This window comes from Panthera pardus, unplaced genomic scaffold (genome assembly GCF_024362965.1).
Source record: "Panthera pardus isolate Hobbes unplaced genomic scaffold, ASM2436296v1 HiC_scaffold_13, whole genome shotgun sequence".
NCBI lineage: Eukaryota > Metazoa > Chordata > Mammalia > Carnivora > Felidae > Panthera > Panthera pardus.
Window position 1 is genome coordinate 184,855,350 of NW_026526688.1, and position 19,795 is coordinate 184,875,144.

Below are 19,795 nucleotides of genomic sequence, written 5' to 3' on the forward strand. Positions count from 1 at the left end.
ACCACCCTTTAACCAGCACCTACTTTACCAAGCACTGCCGTAGGTGTCCTATGTTCATTATTCAGCTTAGGGATCACATGAAGCATGTATGGTTAGCCGCATTTACAGACAGGGAAACCCCAGAGGTTGAAGAATTCCCACACGGCCACCCAGCCCAGTAGGTGCAGAAGGTGGGATTCAGCTTAATCCATCCGGTTTCCACAAATTTCCCAGAATAGTCAATTGGCCGTAGTATCTCTTGTCTTTTTGCTTTTTTACCTGTAAGATGGGAATTAATTTTCCTGGTAAGAACAGCGAGCTGGGGAAATCAGAATATAGTTAGTATAAAATACGAACTTTGCACACATGCGGTTGAAAATTAGATCGCGTTGTTGAGCCACACGGACTTGGTTAAATCCAGCCAGTGGGGATGAGTCCAGTTTTCACGTAGGACTCTGTGCTTAGCACTGGCTTCAGTGTTGGTACGTATTGTTGTTATTCCAAATTCCCTGCTAGGCTGAGACCACAAACTCCAGACTCAGCATATTGTCTCTCATTTAGAAAATATTTATGGAGCACCTACTACGTGCTCGGGGTAGATCCATCGAGAGGACCAAGTTCCCTGCCCTTCATGGAACTTCTATTTTTGTAGGGAGAAAGAGGCAGGAAATAAGTAGTCGGCAGCAATCCATGAACTAAATTACATGGTGTGTTAAAAGGTAGCATGGGCTATGAATGAAAAAATTAGTGTAGGAGAAGGGGCTTGGAAGATCAGGGTGGAGGCAGGCAGGTTGCACTGTTAGATCGAGTGGTCCAGGTGGCTTTTGAACAAAGGCCTGAAGAAGGTGAGAGAGGGAGGGAACCAAGAGGTGTCCTGGAGGGAGAGCATTCCCATCAGAGAGTACAGAGCAACGGTGCAGGGATGGGAGCATGCCTGATATGCTTGGGGAACAGCGAGGAGGGAAACTCGGTGGGAGCTGAATTGGAGTGGGGGAGACCCTGAGGGTAGAGACAACCTGATACCCCAACAGATGGGACATGGGAGATGAGCTAGAGTGCGGGGTCAGGGGTGAGCCAAGCCAGGGCTTAATCTTCCTATTCTCTCACCTTCATTCCCTTTTTATAAAAGTACGTGATGTAATTGAGTATTCTCAAGAATATTAACATTTTTTTAAAGCAACCTTCCTTCCTTCCTTTCTTCCTTCCTCTTTCTTTCTTTCCTTTTCTTTCTTTCTTTCTTTCTTTCTTTCTTTCTTTCTTTCTTTCTTTCTTTCTTTCTTTCTTTCTCTTTCTTTCTTTCCCTTTTCCCTTTTCTCTCTGTCTCTCTCTCCCCCACCCCACTTTCTTTCTTTTTTAAGTAGGCTCCATACCCAGTGTGGGTCTTGAACTCCCGACCCTGAGATGAAGTTGCATGTACTGACTGAGCCAGCCAGACGCCCCTCCAAAGTATTAGCACTGAGCTTTTTGGAGATTTGGCCACTGCAGTTGTACTTGTCCCCTAATGTCTCTGGATGTGGGTTTCATCAGCTATAATATGAAAGGAATCTTCTAGATAATCTTTAGAAGCCCCTGTACGACTATTGCTGAGTGATTCCTTTCCAGGAGTCATGTTCTCATTGCTTGCTTCTTTCCCTCCTTACTTTATTCATTTACTCATCGTGAGTACTTAAAACATTTGCTGGAACACGAGCCCTCCCTGGATGCTGAGGTAGCGGAGAACAAAATCTCTCGTTCAAAATAGCCTGAGGTCTCCTTGCTGAGCTTAGGTAAGAAGCTATGAGCAAGGCGAGAATCAGAGCAAGGTGCACCCAGCAAAATACAAACCGTGCTGTAGGACGAGCAGCCACGTGACGGCATCTCCAGGTTCGGGCCACCCGTGAAAGGGGGGTGGGCCCGGTAAGAGGTGCTCACGTGCTCCGGGAAAGCAGGCAGTGATGGTGTGATGGGAAGCTGGCTTGAGAGCGGGAGGCTGGTGAATGGAGAGCCATCCACATGGGCCAGAGGGATTTGAGTCTGAGCTGGAGACACATCCTAGGGAGGGGGTGACATCCTCATGCTGGTACTGCAGGACTAGAAGAGGAGAATAAGGAGGTGAGAAAACCAGCCCAGGAGACTGGTGGATTGCCTCTGGACCCCGATTCCGGAAGTGGTCGCTCACCCCTCGTCCCCTCTCTGGCTGCCTCATTTTGTGACTGAAATTCTAGACCCTGAGGTAGCACAGAAAAGCTCTTTAAACCAGTTCTCTTTGAAGGGGAAGAAAACTACCTAAACAAGGAAATAAAGCTTTTCCTGTATCGTTGGCTCAACATTTAGAACTGACCTCTATGGCCATTGCAAGATTTTTAGTGCAGAGCTCTTAAAATTGTTTTCTAAAAAGTCGAATGTGGCAGACTCCCCCCGTTGCTCGTCTGTGAAGCTCTCCTGGAGACCGAGCACGTCCCCGCGCCGAGGTTCACGGCCAACGTCGTTTGCCTCCATGCAGCTGTAGAGGCGTGATTTGCACCCTTGCTACATTCGTGCATGCGTTTACTCTAATGGGCTTTGTGTGGTTGTGCTGGGCCTGGACGCCAGCCTCAGTGAGCCTCGCAGAGCCCCACATTTTATCCACTCCTGTGTTTCTGAACGTATTTCATAATATGTTGATATTTCCAGGCTAATCTTGCACAGCTACTGAGAGATTCTCAGGACCGAAATACACATCTGGGAGAAGAAATTAAAGAACTTCAGCAAAGGCTTGCAGAAGTCCAGGGTGACAATAAGGTACCGTGAATATTTAAAGGGAAAAACTCTGCCGTGTAATTGTACACTAGAGGTTTATGTAGAGCACATCAGAAAAATGTAATGCAGCATTTGCTGAAAAATTTGTTATAGATTTTTACATTTGCAATGAAAATTCACAGTTTAGCATTTCTTATCTTTATTACATTGCCTTTGTGTGTGCACGCACGCGTATGTGCGTGCTTCTGGGTTGCTCTAAAATATTGCCACAACCCATTATAGAAGTTTCATTATGTTCAGCTTGGTGGTGAATAACATCGCGGTTGAGGGCAAAATAAAACCCCAAACGCTATACTTTCCCCCTTCTATACAAATAATGGATTTGTGGCTCAGATGATTTGGAATTATTCACATTCAGTTTTGAATTTTAAGCAGTCATCCTACTAATTATGTTCACATAACCAATTTATTTTATTGCTAAATTTGGCAATTTGTATGGAACATTGCTCAAAATCCGCTGCGTGGTATTAATCAAACTCCCCTGTTGGCAACGTTAATTATAAAATATGAACTCATAAACTCCAAACTGAATGTGTGCGCTCTCTCTCCCAGCTGAAGCTATGAACAGAAGTACAATTGAGAGAAAGGAAGAGAAACTATCAAAGTTTAATTCTGTCCCCCCAAATAATTTTCTGTTTGGCCACGATAGATTGATGTTCAGCTCCTTGCCAGAAGCAGCTCTCCTGATAGAGATGGCCACTGGAGTTTCACGCAAGAAAACTGCATGGCAGGGAGGAGGTCCTTTCTTGGGAAATGCCTTTTAAATGTTACCAAATTTCCTTGACAAATGGTGGAGGCATTCACTGTTTCTGGGAGCTGTTGGTTATTGGAAGGCGCCATTTTGAAAGACGCTGGCTCGTAAAGAAAAAAAAAAAAAAATGCACGAAGTGTCTTGAGTTTTCCAGAGACTTCTTCATAACAAAACAGAGAGGGTTTTATGCTCCTGCTGGCTTGAGAGGCTCAGTCTGAGGGCCGAGTGGCAAGTCTTCCTCTGTAGTGTCTTCTCCACTTAACCTGCCTTTAAGTGTTTTTTGAAACCTCTTGGATTTAACATATGTATTTGAAAAATTAGGCTTTACTATTCTGGGTCATGAAATTGGGGGTGGGAGAGAATGCCTAAAGAAGGGTTCTAATTAACACTGGACAAGCTAATCAGGCCTCTGGTATGGCTTTATTCACCACTAAAAGGATTTAAGTTCTGTAACCTAGGTGTTTGGTCCATAATTAAGGGCCAGACCTTCTTAGTCACTTCCTCAAGTGGTAACAGGAGGACAGGGTTTTCTAGAGAATAAAATGAGATGTGTTTAACAGTTTCCTTTAAACCCATGAAAATACTACAGGAATTTTGGAGACATAATAAACCCACGGAATACTAAAACATTTTGAAGATGGTATTTTTGGATTTATACCCCTTCCTGATTGATTTTTTTTTTCTTACTTTATTTCTTTCCCCCGCCCTTACATTAGCTCCCCCCACCCCCCAACTTTCCTAAATATACCTTCTGCTTCTTGTTTTGGTCACTTTTAATTCTGTCACCTTTTAGACACGTGGTATTTTAGGGATCGATGTTTGCAACTGGTATCTCAAGGGAAAAGAGGGTGCGTGTGAACGTGACTGTGTATGCGTGCACGTGTGAGTAGGTGCAGGACTCAGCGTGGGGATGTGCATGCATGTGCACCACTAGGCACAGGTCCGGGCCTCCTTTTGCATTGGCACAGTCTGAACTTCGTGATTTGTTTGCGCTCTGGGTCTTTATTCCAGTAGCTGGACACATTTATCAGACTTTGTTTTCTTGCTCAAGGTTTGGAATCTAGTGACTCATATTCATGGCCTATGAAGTAATTCGCCTGCCAAAAGGTACAGGAAAGATGTCATAATGTTCAGCAGACCCCCTGTCTCAGTATCCAGCCTCTCCTCCTCGAAAAAAACACCAGCTTCAGTGAGCCCCAGAGGTTCCATTTATTCTCATTTGCATCTAAAGTTATAGGGCTGATTTGTTTCAGATCCCCGTGAATCATAGCCCCCCACCCCCACCCCCACCCCCAGTTGTCAACATGAAAGCCAGATTACTCATTCGATAAAGACACCAGGCATCTTGGGAAACTCAGAGGCCCCTGTTCCTAGGTGTGTGGTGTAGAATGGTTAGCCCTTCATTTATTTTTTTCTAATTCATCATGTCACTAGCTGCTTCAACCTTTCCATTGCCTTCCAAATCCAGTCCAACCTCCTTGCCATGGCGGGCTAGGCCCTCCAGTATTTGGCCCCTACTGATTTCTCCAGCCACATCTCTCGCCACTAGTCACCTCATGCTTCAGCTCAGCAGCACTAATTTCAGCCCCTTTGTTGAGCTGTACTGCCTTGTGCCTCAGGGCCTTTGCACCTGCTGTTTGCTCTGTCTGGGATTCTCTTCCCTTTTACTCTGCTCACAAACTCCTGCTCATCGTTTAAGTCTTAGGTCAAATGGAGCCTTCTTCAACTCTTAGGGGCCCACACTGCTCTGCTCTTTCCCCTCTGCTTACACTTGTGTGGCACCCTCACCCCCAAGAGTAAGCTCTTTGCAGGCTGAATTCCTGAGTGGTATACTGCAGTATTGCTAAGAATTGGCACTCTTAGTTCCTGATATGTGAACATTATTTAATAAATCTTTATTGAAGACATGGAGTGGAATAAATGAATGAGTGAAGGAATAAAACAAATGAAGGGAATGAAAAGGAGAGCAAAAACATTCAAGGAAGAGGAAAAGGGAGATGTAAAGGAAAAAGCATACAAGAAAATATGCAGACTGAGAAAACAAGCCCTGGTCGTCATCAGTAACTCTATTTGTGGGGTGAGAATAGTTTAGAAATTTGGAGAAAAGCAAACCGCTTCATCCAAATAAAAGCAAAAGCAAAGCAAACCCCAGGTATGAGACCTTGGGAAGCCCTTGTGGAGAGAGCAGAGGGTCTGAGGCTGAGCCATCATGGGCTCAGGGTGAGATTCCTGCTCAGAGGTTGGCTCAAGCCTGTCAAAATCAAGAACACTCAATAACTGCTGTTGTTGGGCTCCTGACTCCTCCCCCCGCCCCCTCATTTCAAACAGAAGGGCCGATGGCATCATTTTATGAGCAACTGTTAAAGTACAGGATTTTTATCTCCAAGTTGCCATTTTAACTGATGATCCTTATCCGTATTTTGGGAAGCCCAGATTCTAGATGTTAAGTACATTTAAGAAACAAGGTGATAGGAAATTACTTGCCTTGGATATTTTAAGGTAGACTAATTTTTCCATTTGTTCAGCTAGAGCCTTGTAACCCTATGTGCCATAAAGCATTTTCAAACAGCCTCTTGAAAGATTTGTTGCCACCCTGGCTTATAAGCAGCTTAGCCCTCCCATGGGGTGGGGAGGGTGGGGGTTTCCGTGATAGGGTGGGGGGGGGTCCCATGATCAAATACCACCTGCCATCTCTCTGAACTGTGCCCAAGAATTTCTCGGGGCTCCTGGAGGGATGCAAACCCCTCATCCGAGCTTGAAGAGAGGTGTGAAAAGGGAAGCCTAGTGGGCACCCTCCATTTCCCTGATAATTCTAGTTCTGAAAGGTTAATGAGGAAAGAGGAGGCACGTGGGGAAGCAAGGACTCACACTTTTACAGATCACCCTGGGAAAAGCTTTTCATGGGTGGTAGATTGCCCCGGGCTCTCAATGAGTCAGTCTGTGAGGCATAAGGACCAATGATGAGGAAAGACCCGGATGAGGCCGGGGCCTCCAGTCTCAAAAAGCAGCCTGCTGAGAGAGAGCCGTAGCTTTCCTTCTTACCTCAGAGGTCTGCCTGCTCCGAATCTTCTGGCCACTAAGAAAAGAGTGGATTCAGGCAGAGGGGACCGGGAGGAAGAAGGGGTTCTCCGAGAAATTTAAGGAATGGTAAGAGGCAGTCAGGAAAACTAGCAGAGTGCATTTGGATCCCATAGCCAGAAGTCAGCTGGTAGACCAGCTCTCTAAAAGAGGAAGCCGGGCTGATAGTGCCTTGCCAACTTCCATGACAAACCAGGAGGCCACCGAAGTGAAGGCACTGACCTGGGAGTTAGAAAGATTGGCACTCCTGGAAAGGCCAGCTGCAGCCTTGCCCCTGTCAAGTGGCGTCAGGAAATACAGCCCAAGGGGTCCAACTTTGGAAATCAGGAGGCCCCAGGTTAATATTCTGGCTCCACCAGTTACTGTTTTATGGGCGCGAGCAAGTTGGCTTTCTCCCCTGGCCTCAGTTGCCTCATCTGGAAAATGGGAGTAACCACACCTCTCCTAGATTTGTTGTTAGGTTTTATCAGGTATTTCATCAGTGCATGGTTGGGGAATGGCTACACCCCGCTTAATGCTCTAGCAGCCGTGGATACATCCAGGAATAAGAAAGACAAGGTGCTCATTCTCAAAGAGTGTATATTCTAGTTGGGGAGACACACGGTAAGAAAATAAAATACATAAGATCATCAGACAGTGGTTAGTGCTGGGAAGAAAGCAGGACGATGAGATTTAACGTGTGTGCGTACACGCACCTGTTTGTAAGGGTGTGGCACCCAGTAAGTGTTCCATAAAGGGTTAAGTGTTGCTGGTATTTTGGCATGACCTGGGGCCAGATTGGCTTACAGTTTTTTTGTGCGGGTATGCCACCAGGAAGCTCAAAGTCTTTCTTTCTGTTGATCAACTGTTTCCAGCGCACTGGGTACGTGCCTCCCAATAGAGACAGAAACTGTGGTAAAGAGCGTGGCACCTGCAGGGTGGATCCCCCAAACTCAGCACTCCTTGTGGCCACCCCAGACTTTGCCAGCACCAAGCATTCCTGCTTTGGTACAGAGCTTCTGGAAGCTTCCTTGCATTTTGTGTGCCCCTTTCAGGGTAACCACCTAACAGAATGTGCCAGGAACAGGAACTCAGGTTCCCATTGAGCACTTGGTTTTCTTGTCCACTTGCTTTTATTTTTCTTCATTTTACAGATTATGGCACTTGGGTGCAGAAGAACAGTCACAAAATGCAAGTGTCCAAAAGCAGGGAAGTTCAGGTGGACAGCTGCTCCCAGCAGTGTTCCACGTCCACATTTCCTGGGTCCCCGCCGGCCACTTTAAACGTAGCTGTTTGTCATATTGCATAGACACGAGGTTTTGCCCTTAATAATGAGCTTTATGTTACACCAGCTGACGGTCTTTAAGCACCTCTGTTTTATCTGGCGTTGGCACCATAAAACGATGGAGCCCTTCTGTGAACATACCTCTATTGACGTGGGACTTGTGGATGGATTCGGAGCGCAAACCAATTAAGTCAAAGCCACGAGCCAATAAAGACAGACCAATGAGCATGCGGGTGACTAATTAAAGTATACTTTGTTTCAAAAAAAAAAAAAGATAACAACAAATGAGTGCTCAGCTGTGGCTGTTTGTAATGGTCCAGGATGAGGAATCAGAGAGCTCTTTGTAAACAGTTCCTCTTTATGCTTCAGAGGAGCAGAGAGATGTCCTAGTCTGTAGGAAACCCAAATGAAGAGAGCGCACTAATGAAAAGCTCTTACCTTGGGGCATTATAGAAATTAATTACAAAGAATTAAAATGAAGGATGAGAGCCCCTCACCTGCTTCAGCCCCGGCGTATCCTGCTCTAACTGGGATCTTGATTGTAAACTAGAGGCAACGCTCAGTTCAGCCAGCAGCTGATTCCCTAATGTTCAGGATTCCCTAATGTTTTGCTGTCAGATGAATTAGACACATTTGGTCTCAGAGACTGTATTTGAGTCCATGCTGCCTTATTTAAGCGTGTAGCTTGGGTGGCCCATGAGACCGGTGGTTTTGAACAGTCATCCCATAGACCATGTGCTTGTAGTTACTTTTTAGTAGAGAGCAGGCTCTGAAAGCGATCTCATTTTACAGCCCACTGTATCCAAACTACACTAAACTACCAAGAAATTGAAGCAGCCTTAAAACTGCTCGGTGGGACCCTATAAAGATTGTGGCTCCATGGTCAATGTGTACTGAACTGTCCGAAGGTGATTCGGGGGCTTCCTGACTGTGTGATCTTGGGCCAGTCACTTGACTTCTCTGTGTCACGGTTATTCTCATCGGTACAGTGGAGATGTCAGCAGTACAGCGGATGGTTCGGTTCAAATCATTTCACCACGTCGTTATTGAGGACCCAACCACGTGCTCTCTGGATAGGGCAGGAAATAGTGAGTCCCTGCCTTCACAGGGCTTCCACTCTAGTAAGGGGAGATGAACAGTAACCAAATAAATAAATATATTGGTATTTCACAGATCCGGAGATGCAGTTTTTCACATTTGAACATCTCTGACCTACAGTCAGTGGTATCATGTTGTTACGATTGCCGATTTTTATTCTTTTTCGAGACACGTCATGGTGGGTCTTCAACGTTGATGGAGTTTTATATTTGATGAAGCACAGCATGAGATGTCGGAGGGTGTTTTAGCGCTACAGGAGAAAATTACTCAGAGCACTGTGGAGCGCAGCCCGGGGAAAAGACGGGTTGGTGGGGGGAGCACCGTTTATATCGGGTGGTCGGGGAAGGCGTATCTGTTCACGTGCCCTTTGCCCTGAAGCTGCAGGGCGTGTGGGGGGAGGTGGTCAGGTAACTGAGGGACGAGGTGCAGAACCCGGAAGCAGGAACAAGCTTGGGATGATAAAGTCGTGGCAGGGAGGCCATTAGACCTCTTAGGAGAATCACATATGAGAAGTTATACAAACGGTTAACACAGAACTCGCTCCGTCGGGGGAATGCTGTGCAACGGCTGCCATAGTCGCCGTGGAGAGAGCCAGCACCGCATAAACTCCAGAACCCTAGACTGCCAGCCAGGGTCGACCTCCCAGCCCTGCCATTTACAAGGTTGGCAACGTGGGCAGGTCGCTTCACCTTATCTGAAGATGGGGATGTCACAGTACCTCCCCGGGTGCTTGCTGGAATTACCTGGGTTCATGTGTGTCAGCACCTAGGCCGGGGCTTGGAGTGTGGGAAGAGCTGCATGTGTGTTTGCTGTAAGTCTTAGGAGACTAAGACCTTTGGAGAGGGAGCACTGGAGCCCAGGAAACCGAGCATGGACTCCTCGACTTCACGGCCTGTGTCAGCCTCCCTCGGGTGGCAGGGGAATCTCTCCTGTAGAGGACAGGACAGTATCTGTCTCCTGGAGTTGTGACAAGCGTGGAACGAGAGGCTTCCTGTGTTTAAGAAGTATTCAAGGACCCCTGTGGTTAAGCCAGACGCCGCTATGGGTGCTGGGTATTCCATTGCGTGTGATAAGGGAGGCTCCCGCTGGGGTGGAGCTGACGGTAGGGAGGGTGCAAGAGACTGACGAGATCATTTCTGGTAAGTACCATAAAGACAGTGGGGCAGGGTGGTGTGAAGGAGAGCCATGTAGGGGTGAACGGCTCCAGCAGTGGTATCCATGGAAGACTTCACAGAGGGGAGTGACCTTTGATCTGAGACCTGAAAGAGTTGAAAGGAGTGGGTTCTGGACAGACCAAGAGGAGGTGCAAAGGCCCAGAGGCAGGCACAAGCCTGTGTGTCTGAGGCATTGAAAGGAAGCCGGCCAGGCCAGAGAACAGAGAAAACGCAAGCGGCTGGAGATGGAATCAGGAGGCAGATGGGAGCAGCTCACGTCCTCATGTTGTGCCTCATCAGCCCCGCTGAAAACTTGGGCATTGATTCCAGTGCAATGAAAAGCCACGGACGATATGGGTAAGAAGAGCTTCTAGCACGTTTTTGGGTGCTCAAGTTGGGTGCTGGTTAACTGGGAGACGCTGATATACATAGACCCCAAAGAGCTCTTTTGCCTCTTCTGCCTCGTGTGGATACAGCAAGAAGATGGTTGTCTGTGAATGAGGAAGCAGGCTCCCACCAGAAACTAAATCCTCTAGAGCCTTGAGCTTGGACTTCCTAGCCTCCAGAACGATGAGAAATGCATTTCTGTTGTTCAGAAGCCACCCAGACGATGGCATCCTATTATAGCATCCCAAACAGACCAAGGCAGGAATTGGTACCAAGAAGTAGGATGTTGCTATAACGAATACCTAGAAATGTGGAAGTGAATTTGGAACTGTGTAAATTGGTAGGGCTGGGAGAGTTCAAAGGTGCGTGTTAGATAAAGCCTAGGTTGCTGTGAATGGACCATCACAGGCGATTCTGGTGAGGGCTCAGGAAGAAAAGAGGCGAGCTGCAGAGAAAGCCTACATCTTCTTGGAGAATACCGAAGTAATCCTGAGCAGAATATCGGTGGAAATGTAGACAGTGAAGGTCATGGATGATGTATCGGAAACTGGGGGGGGGGGGGGGGGGGGGGAGGGCCTTCTTTGTTATGAAGTAGCCAAGAACTAGGCTGAACTGTGTTCGAATCCATTGTTTTATGAAAGGTAGAACTTGCGAGCAATAAAATTTGGTATTTAGCTGAGGAGATCTCTAAGCAAAGTGTTGGAGACATGGCTTGGTTCCTCCTGATTGCTTATCAATTACAAGAAGAAAGAAATGATTTGAAGATGGAATTGTTAAGCAAAAAGGAACCAGAACTTAAGGATATGGATAGTCCTCAGGCTATCTGTATTGCAAAAAAAAAAAAAAAAAAATCATCAAGCGTGTGGCCAGGTGACCATTTGATAAGGAGATTTGTCCTGATCAACCGTCTCAGACAGAAGCCAGGTGCTGTTTTTCACGACAGTGGAAGAATGACCATGAAGGCACATCTGAGGTCACCAAGTCTGCCTGGTGTGCATGGGCCTGGAGGTCACGGCAGCCTACACCTGGTTATAGAGGATGGGGCCTCCCAGAACTGCAAGGCCAGCAGAGAGCCACTGTGGGGCTGTCCTGCCAAGTCATGGGGTCACAGAAGTGACATTGCCATCCCAGCGAGTCCAAAGGCAGAGCATCAAGCCAGAGAGGATTATCCTTGAGCCTTAAGGTTTAACATTGTTTGCTCTGTTAGGTCACCTGGGACCTGTCACCTCTTTCTTCTTTCCTAGTTCTCCTTTTTGGAATGGGAATGTCTATCCTGTGCCTGTCCCTCCTTTGTATGGTGGAAGCACACAGCTTGTCTGGTTTCATGGGTTCAGAGCTGGAGGAGTTTACCTCAGGTCAAATCATACCTAGAGTCTCACCCATATCTGATTTAGACGCTATTTCAGTGAGGCTTTGGACTTTAGAGTTCATGCCAGAATCGGTTAAGACTCTGGGGGCTGTTGACATGGAATGAATGTATTATGTATGTGAGAAGACTGTGAATTTTAAGGGGTCAGGGGTGGAATATTGTGTCCCCTCCCCCTCCTAAATTTATGTGTTGAGATTCTAACCCCCAACGGGATGGTATTGGGAGGTGGGGCCTTTGCAACATTATTGGGTCATGAGGGTGGAGCCCTCATGCCTGGGATCAGTGTCCTTATAAAAGAGGCCCCAGCAGCTCTGTCATTGCCACCACCATGTGAGGACACAGCAAGAAGATGGCCCTCTGGGAACCAGGAAGCAGACACCAAGCCTGCCACCACCTTGATCTAGGACTCGTGGTCTCTAGAACCGCAAGAAATCAATGTCTGTTGCTTATAAGCCACCAGTGCATGGCAGTCTGTTACAGCAGCCTGGATGCCCTAAGACAATCCCCATTTCCAAAAGGACGGATGTCCCCTGGGGCCCAGCAAGGGCTGGGTGACTTTCCCAGGATGCATGACAGGCAATAGCAGCATCAGGGTCTGAACAGGTGACACCCGGGGAACAGCAGCCACTCCTGCCTCTGGCTTCCTCTTCCTGTCTCATGGGGAAAACGGATTCGGGCAGGTGGAAGCCAGGTGAGGAGAGGATATGGCGGGCCATGACGGCAGAAGCCTGAGAAGAGATGGTGGAAAGGAGTGAGTCATTCCGACTGGGGGAAGGAGGACCAGAGTTTGCAGGGGGCCTCGGCGGAGGAAGCGACTCAGGGGGCAGGGTGGGGGAAGGGCACCCAAGAGTCATTTAGCCGCATGGTTTTGTGGCCACGTCCCCCAGCCACATCCCAGCTGCAGCCGTTCCTCATCCATAAGCTGACGACTCACACCCGTAATTCATTCATAAACGTTTATTTCCATCTAAATCAGCAAATGAATACATCTATTGGTGGCGGGCAAGTGCCTCGCGGGGCAATGATCCACTTCTGGGGCTGGCGCAGGGAGGCTGGCCGCGGAGTTTTGCCCACCCTGTTTGGGGGAATTAAGTGCCCGGAGCAGTTGTAGCAATAGCCATTTCCAAGGTGGGAAATCAACATCATCGCCTGCAGTCTGCAGATAAGGTTGGCCCTGGAGCCCTGCTTCCTCCAGCTTGAAGGAAAGATTGGACTTCCCCAGCAGGCGAGTGTGGGGGGAAACTTACGTGGAGGACAACAATGATGACACTCATAACAATAATCGTAATAGCAGCTAACACTTCTTGCACACTTCTGTTGTTCCGGGGGCTGTGCTAAGGATCACAGAGAAACCCATCTTCTCTTAGGATTACGTTATGAAGTCAGCATGTGAGCGGCAAAAACTTGTGTCTAGCCACAGGTCCCCCCCACGCCCCCACCCCACTGCCCCCACGATGGTCCCTGAAATTGTCCATCAAGTTCAGGGCACATGGCATTTATGTTCCCGAACACGGCATGATGCATTCGTATGAACAATGCGATCGTGCCTGAAAGTGTTACCAGCCACGCCCCCACACTCCTCTGTCCGGGACATTGAACGCAGGAAGTGGGTAGTCACCCAACTTAAAAAACTTTCTCTCTCTCTCATCCTTTCTTCCTCCTCTTTTTTTTTTTTTTCTTTCCCTCATCTTTTCGCCAAGGACGTATGCTTGAGCCCCTAAGTGAAATGTTCACTTAAAGCAACCCCATTCCTTCTCACTGCATGCTTACAGCAACCCTCCAGGGAAGCTATACCATTACGCTTGTGTTGTTTCAGTGCAAGATACTGCAGCCCAGGGAAGTTCCGGCGTGTGCCAAGGTTGCACAGCTAGCAGACTGTGGAGCCAGGACACAGACCCCAGCCAAGACAGGCTCCAGAGCCTGCGAGGCTGGAGCCCTGGAAGGCGGGTGAACTCTGCCTTCGGCATCCCTGTCGCAACCCCCTCCTTGGCCCCTTGCACTTGACTTGACTTGCACTTGACTTGACTTGCACTTGGGCTGCTTGCACTTGAGTTTCAGACCAACTAATGATCCAGCTATTACCAGTTTGGACCTCACTTTAAAAAAAAAAAACAAATGTTTCAACCAGTCCAGCCCTGCAGTTTAATAGACAATATTGTATGCATATTAAACACCAAATGATTGTTAACATATTTATTGAGGCTTAACAGGCATCCGGCATATAAAAGATGACTCTCTTATATGGCTGTCAGACCTCAATAAACATGTTTAATAATTAATTGGCATTAAGCAAACATAATTGCGTGATTCTAAATTAGGTGTTCAGTGAAGCGTACTGCGAATGGAAAACCACCGTAGTGTTTTATTACTTAAAGTTCAGGCTGTCAGTCTGGCTTTTCACAGATCAAGAGAAGTGCCCTCCGTTCAAAGCCGGGTCAAAGGCCGCCTGTTGCCTCGTGCCAAAAAAAGGCACAAGCCTTCTTGCTCCTAGACCCTTTGCTCCGAGAAATGTTTCTCATTTGGTTAGCTGTTTGTCTTTCTGTATGCCCTCTTGGGGTTCCGAAAGTTCTGAACCGAGAAGCTGTGTGATGTAAAAGATGGTTTCACGTGTCAGCTTTCAGCTGAATTAACCAGTTCTGCCATAAACTCCTGCTTCCCCTAATACAGACGATTCTCATTATTTGCTGTAGTTCTGCTCTCTAAATTCTCTACGAACAGTGAATTAGCAAATACTGAACCATCGCTCCTAGGAGAAGCCCAAGACCAGGTTCCTTGGAGCCTCTGGCCACAACGTTTTTATCAATTAACACATAACTTTGCTTTATGTGTGATTCTGGTTAAAGCCACCTTATTTAATTTATAGTGTTGGTTCTGTGACATTGAACTCAGGGCCCGTCGTGCTGTAACTCATGCCCGACACGTATTCTCTGTAAGGCACCTCACAGCCTATCTAGGAACAGTAGATAACACTTCAGCACTAGGTATTTTACGTAGCAAAACACCAACGAAAAACACGAAAGGATGAACAGTCATGGCACTAAATAGACCACGAAAGGGGTATTTATTCACGGTACCAGAACTGAAATAAGGCAACACCCATTGCCTTGTTCTACCTCAACTGGGAATGCGCCTGTTGGATGATTCACACTTTCTGCACCTCTGTACTTCTCTGCACATGTCTGCCCATGATGCAAAAGCACCATGCATGTTGATTTTGAGATTACAAACACATCGGCAGTAGGCAAAGTCACAAATACAGAATCCTCGAGTAATGAGGATCAACCGGAAGCGGGTTCCATTAAGCACAGCCATCTGGATACCTACGTGCCATACGTCCTCCGCCAGCTCTGTGTGCAGACTTCCTGGAACATGGTCTGCTCAGTATCAGTGATGCTTTGGCTCGTAGTAGGTGCACAATAAATGTCTGTCACATTCAATTGAGTGGTTTTCAAATGAGGACCCCAAATAGATGTCACCTGAAAATGCTCTTTGCGGGGGACCTGGGTGGCTCAGTGGATTCGGCGTCCGACTTCGGCTCAGGTCATGGTCTCATGGTTCATGGGTTGAAGCCCCATGCTGGGCTTTGCACTGACGGTGCAGAGCCTGCTTTGGATTCTCTGTCTCGCTCTCTCTCTGCCCCTCCCCTGCTTATGTTCTCTCTCTGAAAAATAAATAAACATTAAAAACAAAAAAGAAAATGCTCTTTGCTTTTCTCTGGGCATCATTACTTTCAGCGTTCACTGCTGGTATATCTTGTTTCAGTCTTGTTAATATTCTACCTTGGCTTTTAACTTTCTATCTCTCACCTGCCCCCAAATCCTTTAGAGACTTGAAAATCCATTTCTTTACCAGCAGTGAAGCCCTTAAGATCCATGCTGGAACAAGGAAGAGCATGCCCCAAGCAGACCCTAATGGCTGGGTTGTGAAAACCTGTCTCCAGGATCTCATCCATCTACGAAGCCCATCCACTCACACCCTACAGGGAGGTGGGGGAGTCAGGCTTACAACCTTTTTAGACGAAGCATCCAGAAGAAGTGCCATAACTTGAAAAATTCACTCTAATGGCAACCTGTTTGGCACTGAGATAGGCACTTAAGGGATGTTCTGGCACCGTGGGATCATCCTGGGGTCACAGTTCCCATCGCGGCTCTACAAGAAGGTTCGCGGCTGTGCGTAGAGCTAGGTTCCAGAGTCCGGGGCAGCTCTAGGTTCTCCAGGGACCCTTCGGAAAAAGACATTTTGAAGACTGGAATTTTATCTATAGGGATTTTTAAAGAAAAGCCTGTTATGAAAGTTGTGTGTGCTTACTTGAAAAGTTAGAAAACAGAGATCCAAACAGAGACCATGCAAGCTTCACCATTACCTAAACGTGCACATTTAAAAATGTTGATGTATTTGGTCATTTTTTCTTTTGTGCCTGGGTTCTGAGTGTAATTTCAATTATACTGCAAATGGAAGTTAGTCGTCTGCTTTTGGTTCCCCGCTTAGCATGCTATCATAAGCATGTTCTGCTTTATTACACAGTTCATCACCCTTGTGTCAAACAGCTGCAAACTAGCCCATTGATTGATTGCTAGCCATTCCACTCTTGTTAGACTCTGTTTCTCATTTTTTAGCTCTTTCTGTGAAGGACAGTGCCATCTACTTTTTCTCTTTTCCTAAAGCATGTCTGGGATTGCTGTTAGCCCAGGTTTTCAGAAGCAGGGTTACTGGGTCATTAGTGGGGGCATTCTTAAGGCCCTTGATGATGTAGCCTCAGTGTTCAGAGCATGGGAGTATGCCCGACTCACCAGACGCTTCTTAACCTTGTGTTACCATTTTTTAATCTTTGATCTCTGACCCAGAGTTTTTTCCTCACTGTGGCAGTGCTGTAAAGGACATTCACCTTCAAATGCCCAGGACTGTGTTCCTGTTAGACTTATACTGTGTATGCATGCACATGCATGTGCGTACAAAGTATAATATATATTATATTTGGTTTTGTAAATTCATGATACTGTCAAGAAGTTTCTTTGCCTTGTGCCCTTCCTTAGTATATCTTGAAAAGTCTAACCTTCCAAAATTTTCTGCCTAATATGCTTGAGTATTTGTTTGGTTCTATTCATTTTAACACACATACACCCATTCTCTCTCTCTCTCTCTCTCTCTCTCTCTCTCTCCCTCTCTCTCTCTCTCTCCTTTCCTTTGCTACCAATGGAAAATGCAGCTCTTGAGAATGACAATTGCCAAACAGAGGCTCGGAGACGAAGAAATTGGCGTGCGACACTTCGCAGCTCACGAGCGTGAAGACTTGGTTCAGCAGCTGGAGAGAGCCAAGGAGCAGGTTATTGCTAACATCTGTTACGAGTGGGGGATGTGTTTGTACGGTCGGACTCTGTCCCCTGTTCCTCAGAGAGGGTGACGTGCCTGGGATGCTAGTCAGAGGCGGAAGAGGGTGTGATGCGTGCTTTTACTTCCTCTGTGCTCTGCGAGTTCCAAGCCTCCCTCTTGGGGTCCGGGCTTCCTGCACGTGTGCCCTCCTACTTTGGATGCCATTGTTCTGAACGAAAGAAACCCACCCCCCCCCCCCCACACACACACACTCACACTCAGTATGGACAGGGACAAAACGTGACCCCCCCTGACCTTAATCTGCAAGTCTCCTGAAATGCCGAGCGATGCTTTTCAGGTAGAATCTCAAAGGGTACAGAGCCCTATTTAGGGAACGAGGAAGAGAGGCTAGACTTCCTTTCCTTCTTTTGCTCGTTGGTTTCGAAGAACAGGACAAGATTTCTGCGTCTCGAGAAGCTTGAAAAAGTATGCGTGTGTAAGACACCGGCTGCCCTTCTCAGCGTCTGGATTTGCCCCCTCGGAGCCTCCGGCTTGGGGGCGAGCTGCCGCTAGGAGGGGGTGGGTTCTGCTTCCAGGTGGCACTCATCCTATCTCAGACATCATGAGTGTCGGGCAGGAAGTCTGTCCCTTCCCTTAAGCTTTTATTCCGTGGGGTGCTTACGGTTTTACAACACGCGGGTGGGGGCACGAATACGCTCTGTAAAAGTCAGCCAGCCAAGCAGAAGGCTCCATCTCTGGCCATGAAGTGACATCTGAAGACCATCGTAAGTAAGGACACTCCCTTGGTTTCAGATTGAGTCTCTGGAGCATGACCTACAGGCCTCTGTGGATGAGCTTCAGGATGTGAAAGAGGAGCGGTCTTCCTACCAGGACAAAGTGGAGAGGCTCAACCAGGAGCTAAACCGTATCCTGGGCGGGCACGAGAACCGTCTCATCGACGTGGATGCCCTCTGCATGGAGAACAGGCAAGTGGCCGTGCCCCGGCGGGCGCTCTGGGGGCCATCTGCAGCCCTAGTGACCTTTGAGGGAATTGCCTTACAATGGAAGGGAAGTCTCAGCGCTAAAATGGTGACGTCAGTGTCATGGATGAGTTCTGAAAGTCAGAAAGGAAGCACCACATACCTATATACCTACATGCGAACCCCCTTCTCTCTCTCCTCTCTCTCCCCCTGCCCTCCCCACTCCCCAGTTGGGCAGGAGGGGTAGGGAGCCAGCAAGAGCTGCTCGGTATTGCTATCAAGGAGGGGGAAACGAATAAGAAAATAAATTGAGAAATTCCCGTAGCTGTTTCTCTTCCCCGAGGCAAGTTTCAATGCGCGCGCGTGTGTGTGCATGTGTGTTTGTGCGTGTGCGCGTGTGTGTCTAACTTCATGTTATGTCTTGTGTCGCCTCTTCCTGCCTGCCTTCCCAGTGGAATCATCTTAATGAGAATTATGTGGAAACTGTGTTGATATCCCGTAGGGGATCTCTGCAGAAGGCTGTTCTAAAGTGGGGTTTCTGTGATTTGGGCCTATTTGACCTTGATCGCATCCATTTAAGAAGAGGTCACAAAGATGCATTTTTCTCCTCCTTTTGGTGGGGAGAAGGCATTATATGTAAAAGATGGCTCTTGGGATGTGTCCTTTTCTTTTTTTTCCTCTCTCCTACTTGAGTGTATTTTTTTTATCTTGTCCCCAAACACTCCCTAGTTGAATGTTTTCTTTTCTAGGTACCTTCAAGAGAGACTAAAGCAACTTCATGAAGAGGTCAACCTCTTGAAATCAAACATTGCCAAGTACAAGGTAGAAAGTCATGGTGACACTAGTGATGATTCATTATCGCGCATCTAAATGCCATTCTATTTTAATTCCCTTTTATGTGCCAAAGACGTTTGAGTACTTGCCTGCCCTCCCAGACAGAATAAGAGCTTTAACTGAGGTAACCAGGAAGAATTATACCCCAAACGACAAACACAACAGGAACAGCTCTTGCAAGAGTCCCTTCTGTTGCCGTTACTGGGACAGGGCACACAGAGACCACCCGAATCTGGACACGGCCACGTTACGGCCTCGGTGCACGTAGAATTAGCTTTTTTTCCCCAGCTTTTCTGTGCAGTATGCTGCCATCAGACGCTATTTGTCGCATAATCATCCCTAAGAAAATGGTTTCTGAGCGAGAAAGAAACAGAGATTGGGAAATCACGATCCGAGAGACAATGTTCACGTCACACTAAAAGGACAGAATGTTTAAATTCTCCCACTGTTGTTTAGACTAATTCCGGCACCATTAGTTTGATAATATCTATTTCTGCAGATGTTCGTTGTGAGCGTTATAATTAGAAACGTCTCCTGGGCTTCTCTGCTTTGAAAATAGATTGATTTCTGTTCCTGAGGGTGAAGTTTTACAGCAGTCTAGATGCTTGGGAGAACCTTCTCGTTTTGCTGGCTTTTGACGTTAGCTTTTTGCCTCAGAAGTCTCTACACTGTTCGTCCTCTTCCATTCTGTGGGGGCCACACTTTACGTCAGTCTATATATACGCATGGAGCCAAAGAAGAATACAGCTTTTAAAGTTGTATAATTAATACATACATTTAAAAAATGTGTGTATGCATTCATTTAACAGCCTT

General features: G+C 47.2%; 1 protein-coding gene across 1 annotated transcript in view; it reads left to right on the forward strand.

Moving 5' to 3' along the window:
• The window catches only part of CCDC149 (coiled-coil domain containing 149), a 95,510-nt gene that overhangs the window by 49,049 nt on the left and 26,666 nt on the right, over nucleotides 1-19,795 (forward strand). Inside the window, exons 4-7 of the mRNA XM_019453590.2 lie at nucleotides 2,632-2,739; nucleotides 17,065-17,181; nucleotides 17,982-18,154; nucleotides 18,898-18,970. Coding sequence (XP_019309135.1) covers nucleotides 2,632-2,739; nucleotides 17,065-17,181; nucleotides 17,982-18,154; nucleotides 18,898-18,970 — 471 coding nt within the window. The remainder of the gene's footprint in view (nucleotides 1-2,631; nucleotides 2,740-17,064; nucleotides 17,182-17,981; nucleotides 18,155-18,897; nucleotides 18,971-19,795) is intronic.